The sequence below is a fragment of the Geotrypetes seraphini genome, chromosome 2, assembly GCF_902459505.1.
Source record: "Geotrypetes seraphini chromosome 2, aGeoSer1.1, whole genome shotgun sequence".
Taxonomy (NCBI): domain Eukaryota; kingdom Metazoa; phylum Chordata; class Amphibia; order Gymnophiona; family Dermophiidae; genus Geotrypetes; species Geotrypetes seraphini.
This window is the reverse complement of record NC_047085.1, coordinates 175,483,582-175,499,443: the sequence shown is the minus strand read 5'-3', so window position 1 is coordinate 175,499,443 and position 15,862 is coordinate 175,483,582. Positions and strand designations below refer to the sequence as shown.

The window sequence follows — 15,862 nt, the reverse complement described above, 5'->3', positions numbered from 1 at the left end:
GTACCACTGTATTAGTAATTGTTGTCACGCTTACTACCTGTCTTGATGTGTCAGTGAAGAGTTGTGCTTTATTGCTCCATGATCGTATCCATCTTTAATGAAACAGGAAAGCTTGCCATGCTGTTCTATGGAGGGATCTGCCAGATTACACTTTATTTCAATTGCATGAAACATACCGTAATAAGATTTCAGTAGGGGCACAACATTATACACAGAGACTTCTCTGGGCAAGCCTTTTTATCTCGGGGTAAGCACATATTTTCTATGAAATTAAAAAGGAGTATAAAACCACAGACATAAGAGGCCCCTTTTATCAAGCTATGCTAGAGGTTTTTTAGCGTGAGCCGGCGCGATAAATGCTCCGATACTTATAGAATTGCTATGACTGTTGGAACATTTGTCTCATCAGCCCACAATAAAAACCCCTAGTGCAGCTTGATAAAAGGCAGTGGGGGGAAGAGGGGGGGCGGGAATGTTAAAGCCACATCAAGAACGATCTTTGCCTCCTTCATTTTTATTTTATTATTTTTTTTTTTTTTAATCATTTAATTTTTATTAAATTTAACATACTTTACAAGTATACAGAATCATGTTTCAAGAAAATAACATCATTAAACATTACAGTATTTATAATAAATATTATGAAACTTAACTCTTCCTTAGACCTCAATTAGGAGGAGGAAAAAGAAAAACACAGATATTATAGGGAGTAATATTACAGTAATACGCTACAACCAGGCAATTCCTTTAAGCTACACTCCCTCCACTAGATAAACCCTTGAGGTCTAAAAAGGAACGTAGGTGTAAAGAACACATATTTTAAACCCCTAAACTTAATAACACATTTGCATGGATAAGCTAGCAAAAAAGTAGCACCTAGCTTCCTTGTCTCTTCTCTCATGCCCAAAAACATTTTCCGTCTTTCCTGGGTTATTCTAGTTACATCATGATATAACCATAAACGTTGACAACAAAAAAGTGATCCAGACTTTTTAAAGAATAACCTCATAACTGCATTAAGATCTTGTTCAAAGATAAAGTTAACAATTAAAGTTCCTCTTTCTTTAACTTCCATGGTTGATTCCTCTAGTATTGCCGTAAGATTTTGGAAGTCTTTATCAGAGACCAAGTTCTCACCTCTAGGTATATCAGAATTTCTTCATTTTTATATTTTTAACTTACTTGCATGGGTTCACAAGTGTATACTAAAGTGTTTTGCTCTTTGTTCAAATTTAATTTAGGATTATCGTATTTTTTTGCTCCATATGACGCACCTGACCATAAGATGCAACCACCTCTAGGGAAGGAAAAACCAAGAAAAAAAATTCGGAACCAAATGATGTGCCCTGTCCCCTGTCCCCCCTCTGGTGGTCTAATGATAGGCTGGGACAGGGTAAAGAGCACATCTAGTGGTGGGCACATCTAATGGTAGGCAGCCCCAAGCCAGCCTGCCCCCAGTCAGCCCCCCAGCCCCAGGCCAGCCAGCCCCAAGCCAGACAGCCAGCTCCAAGCCAGCCAGCCCGCCCCAGGCCAGCCCGCCCCAAGCCAGACAGCCAGCTCCAGGCCAACCAGCCAGCCAGCCCCAGGCCAGCTCCCCCTCGTACCTTTTTAAATCCTGCCCACCCATCCCCTGCTCGTGGGCCCAGCAGCTCCAGCCAGCTTCCCTGCCTACCGAGGCACCTACTTTGCTGACGGTGCTCGCAGCCTTCGCTTTTCCGGGCTCCTCATTTCCTGGCCAGCGGCGAAACAGATCAGCAATGCGGACGTCAGAAGCAAGCTTTACACTCTCCCTCTCGGCCCCACACTGCTTTCTGAATGGCTGCTGTAAGTTCTCACGAGTCCCGCAAGAACCTATGGCAGCCATTCGGAAAGCAGCACGGGGTCGAGTGGGAGAGTGTAAAGCTTGCTCCTGATGTTTGCACTGCTGATCTGTTTTGCCGCTGGCCAGGAAATAAGATGAGGGAAGGATACACGCTGGACCACCAGGTTAAAAAGGGGGAATGGCAACGATGGAGGGGGGAGGAGGTTAAAAAAAAAAAGGTGGTGCATCGGCAGTGGGCGGGTTTAAAAAGGTGGTGTGGTGGCGGGCGGATTTTACAATGGTATGGGGGGGTAACAAAATTATACATTCACTGCGTAAGACGCACCGAGATTTCCACCCACTTTTGGGTAGAAAAAAAGTGCGTCTTATGGAGCGAAAAATATGTTAATAAAAAAACACCACTATGTGCATTTCTTTGGCCTGTTTTATATTTTGCAGATTATAAAATGTTATCTAGTTATGTACTTTCTTTCATTTATATAAAAAAACAAACCCAACCTAGAATTTTTAACTTTTTAGCTTATGGGAACTGAATGGGCTTCAGATAGACATAGAGATAGGTACAGGAAAGACAGGGACACTTAACAGGTCATGGACCTGATGGGCCGCCGCGGGTGCGGGCTGCTGGGCGCGATGGACCTCTGGTCTGACCCGGCGGAGGCAACTCTTATGTTCTCATTACATTTGCCACGCAGGAATCATTATTGTGGCTTTACAAAAGGGGCCCTAAGTGATATTTTAAAGAGGCCACTTTGTTTGCCTGGAGAAAGTTAAAATTCTGCGGCAAGGTATTAATTTCAGTTGTAAATCAGCTTGTGTTTGGTGCAAAATGTACTCCTTTATCGCTATTTAAATAGTGAAATATTATTGTGTTTGAGAGAGCATTTTCTTGCACACCCTAGTCCAATCCTGTTTTAAAAACTAACTTCCCATTTTATAAAACCGCACAAGAGGTTTTTAGCGCCGGCCGGTGCGCTAAATTATTTGCATTGCTCTGACGGTCATAGAAGTTCCTGTGAGCGTCAGAGCAGCGCAGTGCATTCAGCACACCGACTGGTGCTAAAAATTGCTTGTGCGGTTTTGTAAAAGGGGAGTTTAGTAGGATTTTTAACAGGTAAGATTCAATCGTGGATTTACCCCATTGCCTAAATGTACTTGTAATTCTGAGTCCTTTAAAGTGAGAATTTCAAAGCTAAGTACAGTGGTGCCTCGCATAAAGAACGCCTCGCACAGCGAACTTCATGTTATGATTCATACAACGAACTTCGTTTCACACAACGAAGTCGCCCGAGCTTCCACGATCGCTGCCGATGTATTGCATCCTTCCGCGCAGGCACTGCAGGCAGTCGTTAGTCACTGCGCTTAACGCGTTTCACATAACAAACTTTTCGCATAACAAACTTGCTCCTGGAACGAATTAAGTTCATTGTGTGAGGCACCACTGTATTTTCTCTATCTGTCCCAGCAGGTTCACAGTCTAACTGTGGTTCTAGTCTAATGTGCTTTGGCTTAAAGCAGAATATAAATTAAGCACTCCTTTTACTAAGGTGCACTAGCATTTTTAGCGCACGCTACATTGCCGCACGTGCTAACCCCGCGCTATGCGCCAAAAACTAACACCAGCTCAATGAAGGCGTTAGCATCTGGCGCATGCGCTAAAACCGCTAGCGCAGCTTAGTAAAAGCCCTAAATGGGATAAAACCAGGATCTGTGCAGCCTGCAGGGCTGTGGAGTCGGTAGATAAATCCTTCGACTCCGACTCCTCAGTTTCTGGTACCCACGACTTCGACTTCAGGTACCCAAAATTGTCTCCGACTCCACAGCTCTGGCAGCCTGTGTTGAAAAAATGAATAGTTGGCAACCCTAATTGCAGCTGCTTTCTTTTTATTTAGGAGATAAATTTCTGTGTTCTTCTAGAGGGCCCTTTTACTAAGCAGTGCTAAAAATAAAAATGCTTATGTTATCCCCATCACAGATCTTTTCCATATGCTAAGGCCACGTTTAGAGCTGCTAGTAAATAGCCGATTTTGACTTTCTGTAGTAACGACCACTTGCTAATTTTCCCATTAGCACATGAGCTCATGCCAGCACTTATTTTATAAGCGGTAAGGGCTGATGTGCTAATCGGTATGCAGCAGTGCCCACACTCTAATCAATTAGCATAGCTGTGTACCCTCTACCCCCAAATGCACCCCAGTGCACTTGCAAAAACTATCACAGAATGCCTTTTGCCAATCTCGGGGGGGGGGGGGAGAGGGGAGGGGAATTGTGTGTTGGGGGTGTCAGGCAACAGGGAGTGGGTATCCATCCTGCCAGTCTTTGGGGTGGGTTTCAGGAGACCTCTGCCCGCTGCAGCCGGCTGAGCTGATCGTGACAGGGGAATTTTCCCCCAATCAGCTGAGCCGGCAGGACTCTCCCAAAGCCGTGGTTTTGGGGAGTCCTGCTGGCTCAGCTGATCGGGGATTCCTATTCCATGCTGCGGCGTCTACTTTTATGATTGTGAAATGTAGGCCAGCATTTTTCAGGTGTACATTTCAGGCGTCTGTCGCGGGTCTACAGAGACATGTATAGATGCTATAGAACAATGATCAGACTTCAAAATCAAAACATCAGTACAGTATAATAACAGTCAGCAAACATGTAAAAACTTTTGCTAAAGTTTGGCTGGTAGATAGGTACCTGAATCCTTTGACTCAGACACCCGAAGTTGTAAAAAGACGCCCCGGGAACGGCATCAAAACGAGGCTACAAAAAAGAGCAGCCACGCAGATGTCATTAACCACGAGGAGCAATGGACCCGCCTTCCTTACTGTGGTTTATTCAAATCTACATGCCCAAAGCCACTTTCAGACAAAACCATGCCCACACCGTGCTAAGTGTCCCCTACGCATCTCCATAGACTCATGACAGATGCCTACAATGTGGATGTTGTTCCTTGCCCAAGTTTTTTAAAAAAATGTGTGTTCCAATTGGCTGCTAGATGACAGTAGGACGCTTACCGCTGCCTAAAAGTAGTACGCACGGGTAGAGAACCAGGCCCTTTGTTTATATTTGTTAAAATTTCCTTAGAGTGCTAGATTTTTATTTTCAGAGCAAACTTATATTTCCAGTAGTTGCTAATATAAAAAAAGACATGCTTTTTCTTAAAAAATGTAAAACTTAAAATTTTACCTCAGCAAATTGTGAATTCCACAAAAATATAGAAAACGTGATTCTTTGACAATTTGTATTATTTTACCTTCTTAGAGCCCTGGATAGTAGAATTTTTGCCACAAACAAATCACACAGTAGATGAACCCTTCAGTTCTCCAGTTGTGGCTCATGGCTGTTCATGTGTATAAAACCCTATGTTGGCAATTGATTTGTGTCTGTTTCAGGCTTTTATTAAACAAAATGTTAAAATGATGTTTGATATTGTAACATAACAGTTGCCATACAGGGACAGATGGAAGATCCATCAAGCCTAGTATCTTGTTTCCAACAGTGGCCAATCCAAGTTACAAGTACCTGCCAAGATCCCAAAGAGTAAAACAGATTTTATACTGCTTATCTTAGGAATAAGCAATGGATATCCCAAGTCCATCTTAATAATGGCTTATGGACTTTTAGGAAATTATCCAAACCATTTTTAAACCCTGCTAAGCTAACTACTTTCACCACATTCTCCCGCAACAAATTCTAGCGTTTAACAATGCATCAAATGAAGAAATATTATCTCTGGTTTGTATTAAATTTACTACTTAAGGCTCCTTTTACTAAGGTGTGATAGCGTTTTTAGCGCATGCAGCAGATTAGCACGCGCTAATCCTACGCTACGTGGGTAGAACTAACGCTAGCTCAATGCTGGTGTTAGCGTCTAGCGCGCGCACTATTCCGCGTGTTAAAGCCCTAATGCAGCTTAGTAAAAGGAGCCTTTAGCTTCATTGCATGCCCCCTAGTCTTAGAGCCTGTTTTACAAAGCCACGCTAGCAGCTACTGCGCGGCAACAGCCTTGAAGCCTTTTAAATATCTATGGGCTTTGGGGCCGTTACCACGCAGCAGCCGCTAGCGTGGCTTTATAAAACAGGTCCTTAGTATTTTGTGGAAAGAATAAACAAGCAATTCATGTAATGATATATTTAACCATATCTGTTAAAATTACTTTTTCTTTTTGGTAGAATTGGTGCTGGACAGTTACTATAATATCCTCTATTCATGGTTCTTGTATGTTTGTTTTTTCATTTTTTAGGTGTCTTCTGCCATCAACATATGTGTGGGCTTCCAGCAATGTTCATAAGTAAAACTGTATGAGGACTCCTGGCATCTGAGAGGAGGTAATACTTTCATCTGGAAAATGAAGAGATAAAAATCTACACATACGATTACATAATTAAAAACGTGACTTGTTTCCCCCCACAATTGGACAAAGATTTTCTTTATCCTGACCAACTGATGCTGTGATAGAGTGATAGAGATGGAACGCAGAAAAGAGTTTGACATGGCATTGCGAGAATCCTCAACTAAGATTCAAAAAAATGATGCTGAGGAAGAGAAGACACCGTGTTTCAGATGCATCATCTGTGGCAAAAGCTTCCCCTTCCAAAGCTCCATATCACAGCACATGAGAAAGCACACTGGGGAGAAACCATACAAATGTCCTTACTGTGACTACAGGGCTTCCCAGAAAGGCAATTTGAAAATACATCTTCGAAGTCACAGAATGGGCACAATAAGTCGGGAACATGAGGTAGAGATGGGAGATGCGCAGCTTGTTGAGGTGGGTGCTTCAGAAGGCCTTGATGGATGTGCCAGCCCTACAAAGAGCACATCTGCGTGCAACAAGATAATGAATGGCTCGGCACAGTTGGAGAACAGTAAAATTTTGTTGAGAAGTATCAAGAAAGATTCTGGGGCAACAGCAGTCTTGGATGAGGAAGATGAGAAACCTGGAACTTACCACTGTAACTTTTGCAAGAGCAAGTTTGACAGAAAGAAAAACCTAGAACAGCACATCCAGCAGGTACATAAGCCATACAAATGCAGGCTCTGCAACTATATGACATTAAGAGAAGAAACATTATTAAACCACATCGAGAAAGACCACATTTTGACGTCCTTGCCACTGAACAATGAACCTTACACAGAGAATGGCAAGAGTGAGCTGAGCGCAGGGGAGTTTCCTTGTGAAGTCTGTGGTCAGTGCTTTAGTCAAGCCTGGTTTCTTAAAGCCCACATGAAAAAGCATAGAGGATCCTTCGATCATGGCTGCCATATTTGTGGCAGACGATTTAAGGAGCCCTGGTTTCTCAAAAACCACATGAAGTCACATGGTCCAAAAACTGGGAACAAAAACAAACCAAAAACTGAATCTGAGCCTATAGCCACCATCAATAACGTGATTCAGGGAGAAACCATTATGCCTGGCCTGGCTCTTTATGAAGTTTGCACGAAGTGCGGGAACTTGTTTACGAATCTGGAAAGCCTAAAAGTACACAACATGGTGCATTGTAGAACTGAAGATGGCAGCGCTGAAAACAAAGTTGAGCTAATTGGAGAAGGTCTAATCAATGGGAGCCTAGATCCATCTAGGACAAAGCAGCTTTTTCTGGAGTGCTTGAATCTGAGGCCCTGTGCTGGGGCTGATAAAGTTACAAATGATCAGCCTGGAAAGAGAGTAGCTGAGCTGGATCCAGTCAGCAGCTACCAGGCATGGCAGTTAGCCACCAAAGGAAAAGTAGCAGAAGCATCAGAGTATGTGAAGTGTGTGGGCTGGGACGAAGCACTGGCTGATGCAGATGTAACATATGATAAAGATAAAGGAGAATACATCCTTGCCAGCCAAGAGAAGCGCAAGCGTGAGCAGGACATACAGAGCCCCAGCAATCCAAAAAAGCGTAGCTGTGCAGGTATTAGTCGTCCAGAGAAAGGTGCCAGTGGGCAACTAGGAGAAAGCTGTGTAGAGGGCCCAAGTGATGTGGATTACAGACCTCTGTCACGCCAGAACAGGAGATCATCTCAGAACAAGTCCACGGAGTGCTTTGAATGCGGAAAGATCTTTCGGACATACCACCAGATGGTACTCCATTCCCGGGTTCACAGGAAAGAGCGTAGGAGCCTTAGCGAGAGTGGGTCAGCTGTGCAACATGATAGATACGGATTGGCCAGTGAGGGTGAGACTGGTTCAGCCAGCAGGCCCAGCACGCCTGGCTCTGCTTCTGCTCCTGAAGATTCAGCGGTTTCTGGAGTGGGTGAAGATGGAGCTGATGAAGTGGAAGTCCCACTATCATTACTAGGTAATTAGTGTATTTTTCAAGTTGGTTATTTTTTCCTCCTATCTATTTCTTTTTGCTATTTCTCTCCCTAAAGACATCTGCCTCCTACAGTGTAAAGGTATGCTTATCTTATAGAAAACATGAGCCTTAGGTTGTGATAACTTTTAAAAAGACTTAATAAACCAATAGGGAAGGAGGGAGGAAAGCAGGGTGATGGGAGAAAAGTGCCATTTTTGCCAAACCTGTTCTAAACCCATTTGATTGTCTACTTTGCAACTTCACAGTGCAAGAGTGAAATTCTAAAATCTTTGTCAAATGCAGCATTCAGTGGTGCTTTCTACAGATACAGAAGTGTCCACTCTTTATTTATTTATTTAGTTAGTTTTATTTTTCGGGGCCTCACTAACCATGTTAAGTGCTGCTGCTCCTCTGGCTTCATGGAGTTCGAGCCATGTGGTGCCTGTATTTCCATGCAAGTTGGGGGATGGGGGAATTCTATGATGGTGGAAGCAGGAGATTCTGGGTAGGATATATGAGCGGTGTGGCCTAGTGGTTGGAGCTGCTGCCTCAGCACCCTGAGGTTGTGTGTTCGATCCCAGCCTGCTGCTTGGCAAGTCACTTAACTCACCATTGCCCCAGGTAACACAGTTGCATTATGAACCTGCTAGCTTAGATAGGGAAAATACTTAAGAGTACCTGGTTACTATTCGATGTATTGTAAACTGCTTTGGGTGAATCTCTTTATGAAAAGGCAGTTAATGGATCCCAATAAATAAATAAAGTCTCCAGATGGTGTGTGGAGGAGGGGAGGGTTCCAGGGTGGGCAGGGGTCTCAAAGTCCCTCCTTGAGGGCCACAATCCAGTTGGGTTTTCAGTGAATATGCATGAGATCTATGTGCATGCACTGCTTTCAATGCATATTCATTGGGGAAATCCTGAAAACCCGACTGGATTGCGGCCCTCAAGGAGCGACTTTGAGATCCCTGGTTTGGGGTTTGCATGGGAGTGGTGGATTCAGAGAGACATCTGCATGGAGGAATATTCAAGTGGGCAAGATTCCAAAAAGGGTAGGGAGGTGAGACTGACGGGAGGCGGGGAGGGGAAGAAATTTGTCAAGTTACCACCAGCAAGTGTTTGTGGGCGTGTTCATGAGATCATTATTTTTTTTTTGTTTGTTTTTAGAAGAATCCCTTTTCAAACAAGATTTCTGTTCTCTTAACCACCTTACTTAATCCCATAGACTCCAGGTCTGCCATCTTAAATGCTGGAACTAATTTACTACAAATGTTTAAGGTCTCAGAATTGCCACTGATGTTAGAGGATTCAGTTCAGATGTGATGGAGTTATACGATGAGGTACATTGCAGTTAATGTTTACCCCGAGGAGAGCTAATAATGCTGGTGTGACTGCTGGTCATGGTAGCTACATGTTGCTCTGGAACATTTGTGCTAGGCAGAAGAGCAAACTGGAGCTGTGTTTCCACCAGACGTTCACCTTAGCAACAGAAGCGATGTTAAACTATCACTTTCTGTGTCATTTCACCATTTTGGACTCAAGACAGCCAGACTTTAGGAAATACTTTAGTACTGAGACTTGGTCTTATTTTAAAGAAAGGAAAAACTATGCTGCTAATGCAGCTGGATCCAAGAGTCAATAAAGTGTTACAAATTAGAAATCCAGGTGGCTAAAAATAACTGTTATGCCAAAAATTAAACAGAGGGAAATAACTGTTGTGTTCTGTTCAAATTGGCCAATTTCCCTACATAGGAATCCTGGTAATTTTGTTATAGAAACTGGGCCATCTACAGAGGATTAGTCAGACTATTTTCATAATATAATTTCAGTGATTAGAGCTTCCTTTTCTGTTAGTCTAGTGACATAGCTATGGTTGGGCCTGAGCTACTACTTAAGGAAATGAGGATTGAAATAAGTTCTTATATTAAATATTTTTCAGACTAGGAAAAGATAATAGGCTAAAATGTTGAACAAGATGAATTCTTGTGATACTGGCCTACAGACTAACTCTATCATATGTGATGGGAATTAGGCCATACAATATCTTGAAACTCAAACTTGCTAGCTTAAATATCACATGAGCTTGAATCAAAAGCCAGTGCAATGTCATATAATAAGGGGTAATCTAGTTTTCTTAAAATAAATTATTGTACAACTAGTTTAAATTGATCCTGAGAAAGATATTTTCAGATTCTTCTTAGTTTCTGCATGATCTAAAACCAGGTTTTTAATTAAATAATACACCCTGGAAGAATCAATTATGATATTAGGCATTATTCTTGACTCTAATATAGCCATAGAAAAATTACTATCCATCTTGACATTATTACCAATTAGTAAACTTTTTTGATTCTCTACATTAAGTTGTAAAAAATGTTGTTTCATCCAAGTCCTGATAAGAAATATACACTTGGTAACCTTAGGAAGTATGTGTTCTAATGTTAAATCAATAGTGAGCAGAACAGTAATATCGTCCGCATATATATAAGCCTGGAAACCAGCCTGTTCCAAGCAGATTCCAAAAGAATGTAACCACATTGAATAAGATGAGTAATAATGGAGATTGCTGATACCTAATGCAGTGGTCTTTGCTCATTTTTAAGCGAGGGCCGTTTTGGATCCAAGAGGGGGTCGAAGAGAGATGACAAATATCTTTCTACTTTGGGCCATGACACCAGTAATGCTTCTCAACATTCATTCCTACCGAAACAGCTAAACCCTATGCAAATACAAGACCACAAACTAAAGGCTCCTTTTACTAAGGTGCGCTAGCGTTTTTAGCGCACGCACAAGATTAGCGTGCTAGCTGAAAAATTACCGGCTGCTGAAAAGGAGGCGGTAGCGGCTAGCACGCCTTTGTAAAATGAAAACCTAAGATGCCAGACTCCATGCAGTACAACACCAGAGAAATAGAAAGAAATTAATTTCTTCCTGAACACTGCCAAATATAGATAGCAGATGTAAATTCTCAAAACTGACACATTTCAATCACTAAATTGAAAATAAAATCATTTTTCCTGCTTTTAGTGATTTTATATTTCTAATCATCTTTTCCCAGTCTCTGGTTGCACTTCCTTCTGTCTGTGCTCTTAACTCTGTTTCCAGGGCCGCCTTATGCATTTGCTGTATTTCTCTCCTTTACTTTTTGCCCTGCATCCATCTTTAAATTGAGCAAAACAAACAAAACACCCCTCTTAAATTCTGAGCTAGTCTCCAAGAATAGTGTCAACGTGTTCACTTAGAAACTCTTTACGTTTTGAATGTGCTCATAAGCTCTTCAGCAAGACGCCACAGCAGCGATATAATGTCACTGAAACAGTGCTAAGATTTTAATCATAACACGTTTAGGTAGGGCAAAAACTTGCTTCCACTGGTATGGTGAATCATATGGCTCTACAAAGATTTTAAAGTAGACCACTTATCTGAAAAGTTAGTTTGCGGCTCCAACACAGTCTGTGTTTCGCTATGGCTACAACAGGAAGCCGGAGAAATGAGTTTTTAAAAATTTTTGTCATTTGCATTGTGCAGTGCCTAAGAAGAACAAAAACGTGCTATAGAACAATGATCAGACTTCAAAATCAAAACATCAGTACAGTATAATAACAGTCAGCAAACATGTAAAAACTTTTGCTTAAGTTTGGCTGGTAGATAGGTACCTGAATCCTTTGACTCAGACACCCGAAGTTGTAAAAAGACGCCCCGGGAACGGCATCAAAACGAGGCTACAAAAAAGAGCAGCCACGCAGATGTCATTAACCACGAGGAGCAATGGACCCGCCTTCCTTACTGTGGTTTATTCAAATGAAGTGATGTCATCCACTCAGGAAGAGGAGGCAGGACTCACCCTCAAGCGAAGTTATCTGTACAGGGCAAAAAACTAGGCAATTTAAAAACCAGATTTAGGCAAAACCCGAAATAGAAACCCCCCCCCCAACAAAAAGGAAACCATCCAGAGCAGAGCCGACAGAAAATAACAATAAAACCATGGTTCATAATTACAAAAACGCACACCATTCTCTACTCAAGCCTTCAGCCTCCCTAAAAAATGTTTTTTTATCAAGGATACAGCTGTTTCAGATATTATTTGCTAGGATCATCTTTAATCAAAAATAAATTTATGACAGTATTTATATTAGTTTCAAATAAGATCTTGTTTATCCATTCAGGTTTTTCGAAAAATCTTGAAAACTACATTGTTACATTGTTTTTTAGGCCAGTGGTTCTCAACCCTGTCCTGGTGGACCAACAGGCCAATCGGGTTTTCAGGATAGCCCTAATGAATATGCATGGAGCAGATTTGCATGCCTGTCACTTCCATTATATGCAAATCTCTCTCATGCATATTTATTAGGGCTAGCTTGAAAACCCAATTAGCCTGGTGGTCCTCCAGGACAGGGTTGAGAACCACTGTTTTAGGCAACAGTTTTAATGAGTGATAATGTTTTTTTTCTGTAATCTAAACCGGATTGAGCCCTTATTTTTAAGGGATGATTCGGTATATAAGTCCAAGATTTAGATTAGATTAGTTGGCAATGGTAACATAAATTGATTTTAAATTAATGTGCTTCTCTTTTAAAACCTTGTATGGATCCAGCTCTTGTTACTTGTCAAACTGCCTATTACTGTAGTCAGATTCTTGTTTTAAGTTTTAGAAACTGAGTTATTCTCTACTAAAGAGCTGCAGATTGAGGTTCAGGAAACTTCTGAAAACATTATTTCAGAAATATGCTAATATACTGTTAGTATTTATAGTCCTTTCTATAAGTTTTATTCTTTTTGCTTTATCTAGTTGTTTTATTGTTTGTAAATCACTTAGAACTTCTGGTTAAGGACAGTATAGAAATATGAGGGGTGTATGTTGTAACATGTCTCAAGGTTACTCATGCATAGTTGTGGCTCAGTCTAACATTCCAAGAGACAGGATGTCAGGAGAGTCCTTGTGCAAATCAAGTAAGAAACTGTTAGATTTGGAGCACCGTTCAGTGATAAAATTTATCACAAAAGAAGGGGAAAAGCCAAAGGAGATCCATGAATGCATGACTGCAGTTTATAGTGAGTCTGCCTCATCATCCTCCAAAGTAAAATTTTGAAGAAAGCAATTTAAGTGGGGTAGAGAGTCCACTGAAGATTACCCTTACACTGGATGGCCTGTGGAAGCAACTTCCAGAGAAATGTGCAAGAAAGTTGAGGACTTAATTTTTTTCAGACAGACGAATTAAGGTTTCCCAAATAGCTGAAGAAATGGGCATCTTGGCAGGTACAGTTTGGAAAATATGTCATGAAAGTTGGGCATGTCCAAGGTTAGTGCAAGAATGGGTTCCAAGAATGCCAGTGTTGTCAGGAAAACTTGGAGATGCTCCTTGAAGACCAGATGAACATCATTTGATGACTGGGTCTATCACAGAGATCCTGAGTACAAAATGGAGTCAATGCAGTGAAAGCATCCGAGAATGGGTTTCAGCAGCTGATCCATCCACCCTACAGTCCTGTTCTGGCTCCCTTGGGTTATTTCCTGTTCTGAGTTTTGAAGAAATCTCTCTGTGGACAGCAGTTTTCAAGTGATGGAGAAGTCAAGGAAGCTGTGATGTCCTGGTTTGAAGGTCATACAGAAGAATTATTTTCAAAGGGGTTAAAGTCATTACAGTAAAAGTGAATAAAGTGTATGGAGGTGCGTCTAACAGTTTTTTTGCTATGTGTGCAAGAGTGGCCCTGAAGAAGTAGTGTGATGGCTACGAAGCGATCGTATGCTGGCTACACGTAGTGTTTTGTTAAATACCTGTTTGTATAACTGAATTGGGCTTGTTCCCTACATTTTTTGAGCAACATAGTTGCTACCATACTATCAACAAAAGTTTTTTTGTGTCTATGATGGTGGTGTGGCTTCTCCCCACCTAGATAACTAAGGCTTTTTCTTTCATTTGCTTTTTGGACGGTATTATATTATATAGCTATAAGCCTGAAGTTCAATATATTGGGTGGGGAGTCTCTTTTTTTGAACATGTTACCTCATATGTTTACACATACGGCCCCTAAAAATTCTTTATAACATTATGACCATGTATTCCTCTTGCTTAGTTAATTTGGAGCAAGATGTTGTTTTGTTTCTGTTCTTGTCTTAAAAGTATTTAAAACATTTGTTAGGAGGTAGATTTAGAAGCCACCAAAGTAATGCTGCTAACTGGTTATCATCTGCTCCAGGGACAAAACATAACACCACTTCTTTTTAAGTTCCTTTTTTCTTTTTCCCAATTCATAAGCCAGATAAGCTTTGAACATTATTTTAAAAATAAAAGTCAGATTCTAGCGCTGTGATGTGTCACTAGAACCATGGCAATATATAGCTGGGCTACGAAGAGAGAAATCTTGTGAAATGTATTTTTGAGTATTAATTGGCTAATTTATTTCAGATCACACATTTTCGCATTTGACAACAAGGTTAATAAAAGGGGTAAGAGGACAGCTGCTAATGTCATTATTAGTCTGGTGAGCATAAGATTTATGCACTGGAGTGTTTATATTAGTGAACACTTATTTTGTAAGATTTTTTTTTTGGTACAGTAGATTGTGAAAATTAGTGGAGAAACAGAAACAGGGAAGAGGATCAGAGAACCTCCACATTTCTTTGTTTCTAAAGGACCTAAGACGACTTTTCAGTACCTTAAAATCCTCCCCAAAGTCGGGGGTCGTCTTATACGCCGGGTACTGTTTACATGCAGTGGCGTACCAAGGGGGGGGTGGAGGGGACGGTGCGCCCCGGGTGCCAGCCCTAAGGGGGTGCTCCCGGCTTTGCCGTTCAATCCCCCCCCACCCCCGAAGGACCGCTCGCCCCACTGACCTTCCTGCACCACCTGTGAAGCAGTCCGCAGCAGGATCGCGAAGTCAGCGTCAGCGATCCCGCCCCTCCTCTGACGTCAGAGGAGGGGCGGGACCGTGGTGCAGGAAGCAGCGCAGGGATCGCTGACGCTGACTTCGCGATCCTGCTGCGGCTGCTTCATAGGTGGTGCGGGGAGGCCAGGGGGGCGAGCGGTCCTTCGGGGTGGGTCGGGGCATCAGGCCTTCAGGGTGGGGCGGGCGGGCAGGCAGGCAGGCAGGCTTTCAAGGGGGAGGGGGGTGACAGGCAGGCAGGCAGGCCTTCAAGGGGGAACAGGCCTTCGGGGGGGGAAAGGCAGGCAGGCAGGACTTCAAGGGGGGACAGGCCTACAAGGGGGGGACAGGCCTTCGGGGGGGTGCAGGCCTTCGGGGGGTGCAAGCCTTCAAGGGGGGGACAGGCAGGCAGAAGGTTGTGCAGAAGGTGTGCGGAAGAAGGGGTAGTCTTATACGGCGAGTATATAACAAACTCTATATTTTAACTGTAAAAGTTGGGGGGTCGTCTTATACGCCCAGTCGTCTTATACGCCGGCAAATACGGTAACTAACAAACATTCATTTTCTTTTTCTGCATTAGTAATATCTGTGTATGCAAGGCCTATGTGCTGAAAGTTTTGCAAAGTGTTACAGATATTTAGGGATGCTAATCATGGTGAGGTCATGGAAGAATCTTAGGGCTCCTTTTACGAAGCCCCGTTAGCGATTTTTTAAAATTTTTTTTATTCTTTATTTAATTTTTAATTAAGTACAGAATTGTGCTTAACAGGAAATATTCCGATATTAATACATCCAATATACTATTGGAATAAACAAGATAAATCAAGAACGTAATAATACAAATTAATAGATCCAGTTTTCTATTGGGTTAAACAGAATAAATCAAAAAGTATTATTCAACTTAAACATA

The 15,862-nt window shown here is 42.1% G+C and overlaps 1 protein-coding gene across 10 annotated transcripts in view; it reads left to right on the top strand.

Annotated features, from left to right (window-relative positions):
* ZNF516 (zinc finger protein 516) overlaps positions 1 to 15,862 on the top strand; it is a 368,076-nt gene that overhangs the window by 179,815 nt on the left and 172,399 nt on the right. For all 10 annotated transcript variants that reach the window (XM_033934368.1, XM_033934357.1, XM_033934362.1 and 7 more), the window contains exon 3: positions 6,051 to 8,094. In XM_033934368.1, the coding sequence (XP_033790259.1) occupies positions 6,276 to 8,094 (1,819 nt within the window). In that variant the 5' untranslated portion in view covers positions 6,051 to 6,275. The remainder of the gene's footprint in view (positions 1 to 6,050; positions 8,095 to 15,862) is intronic.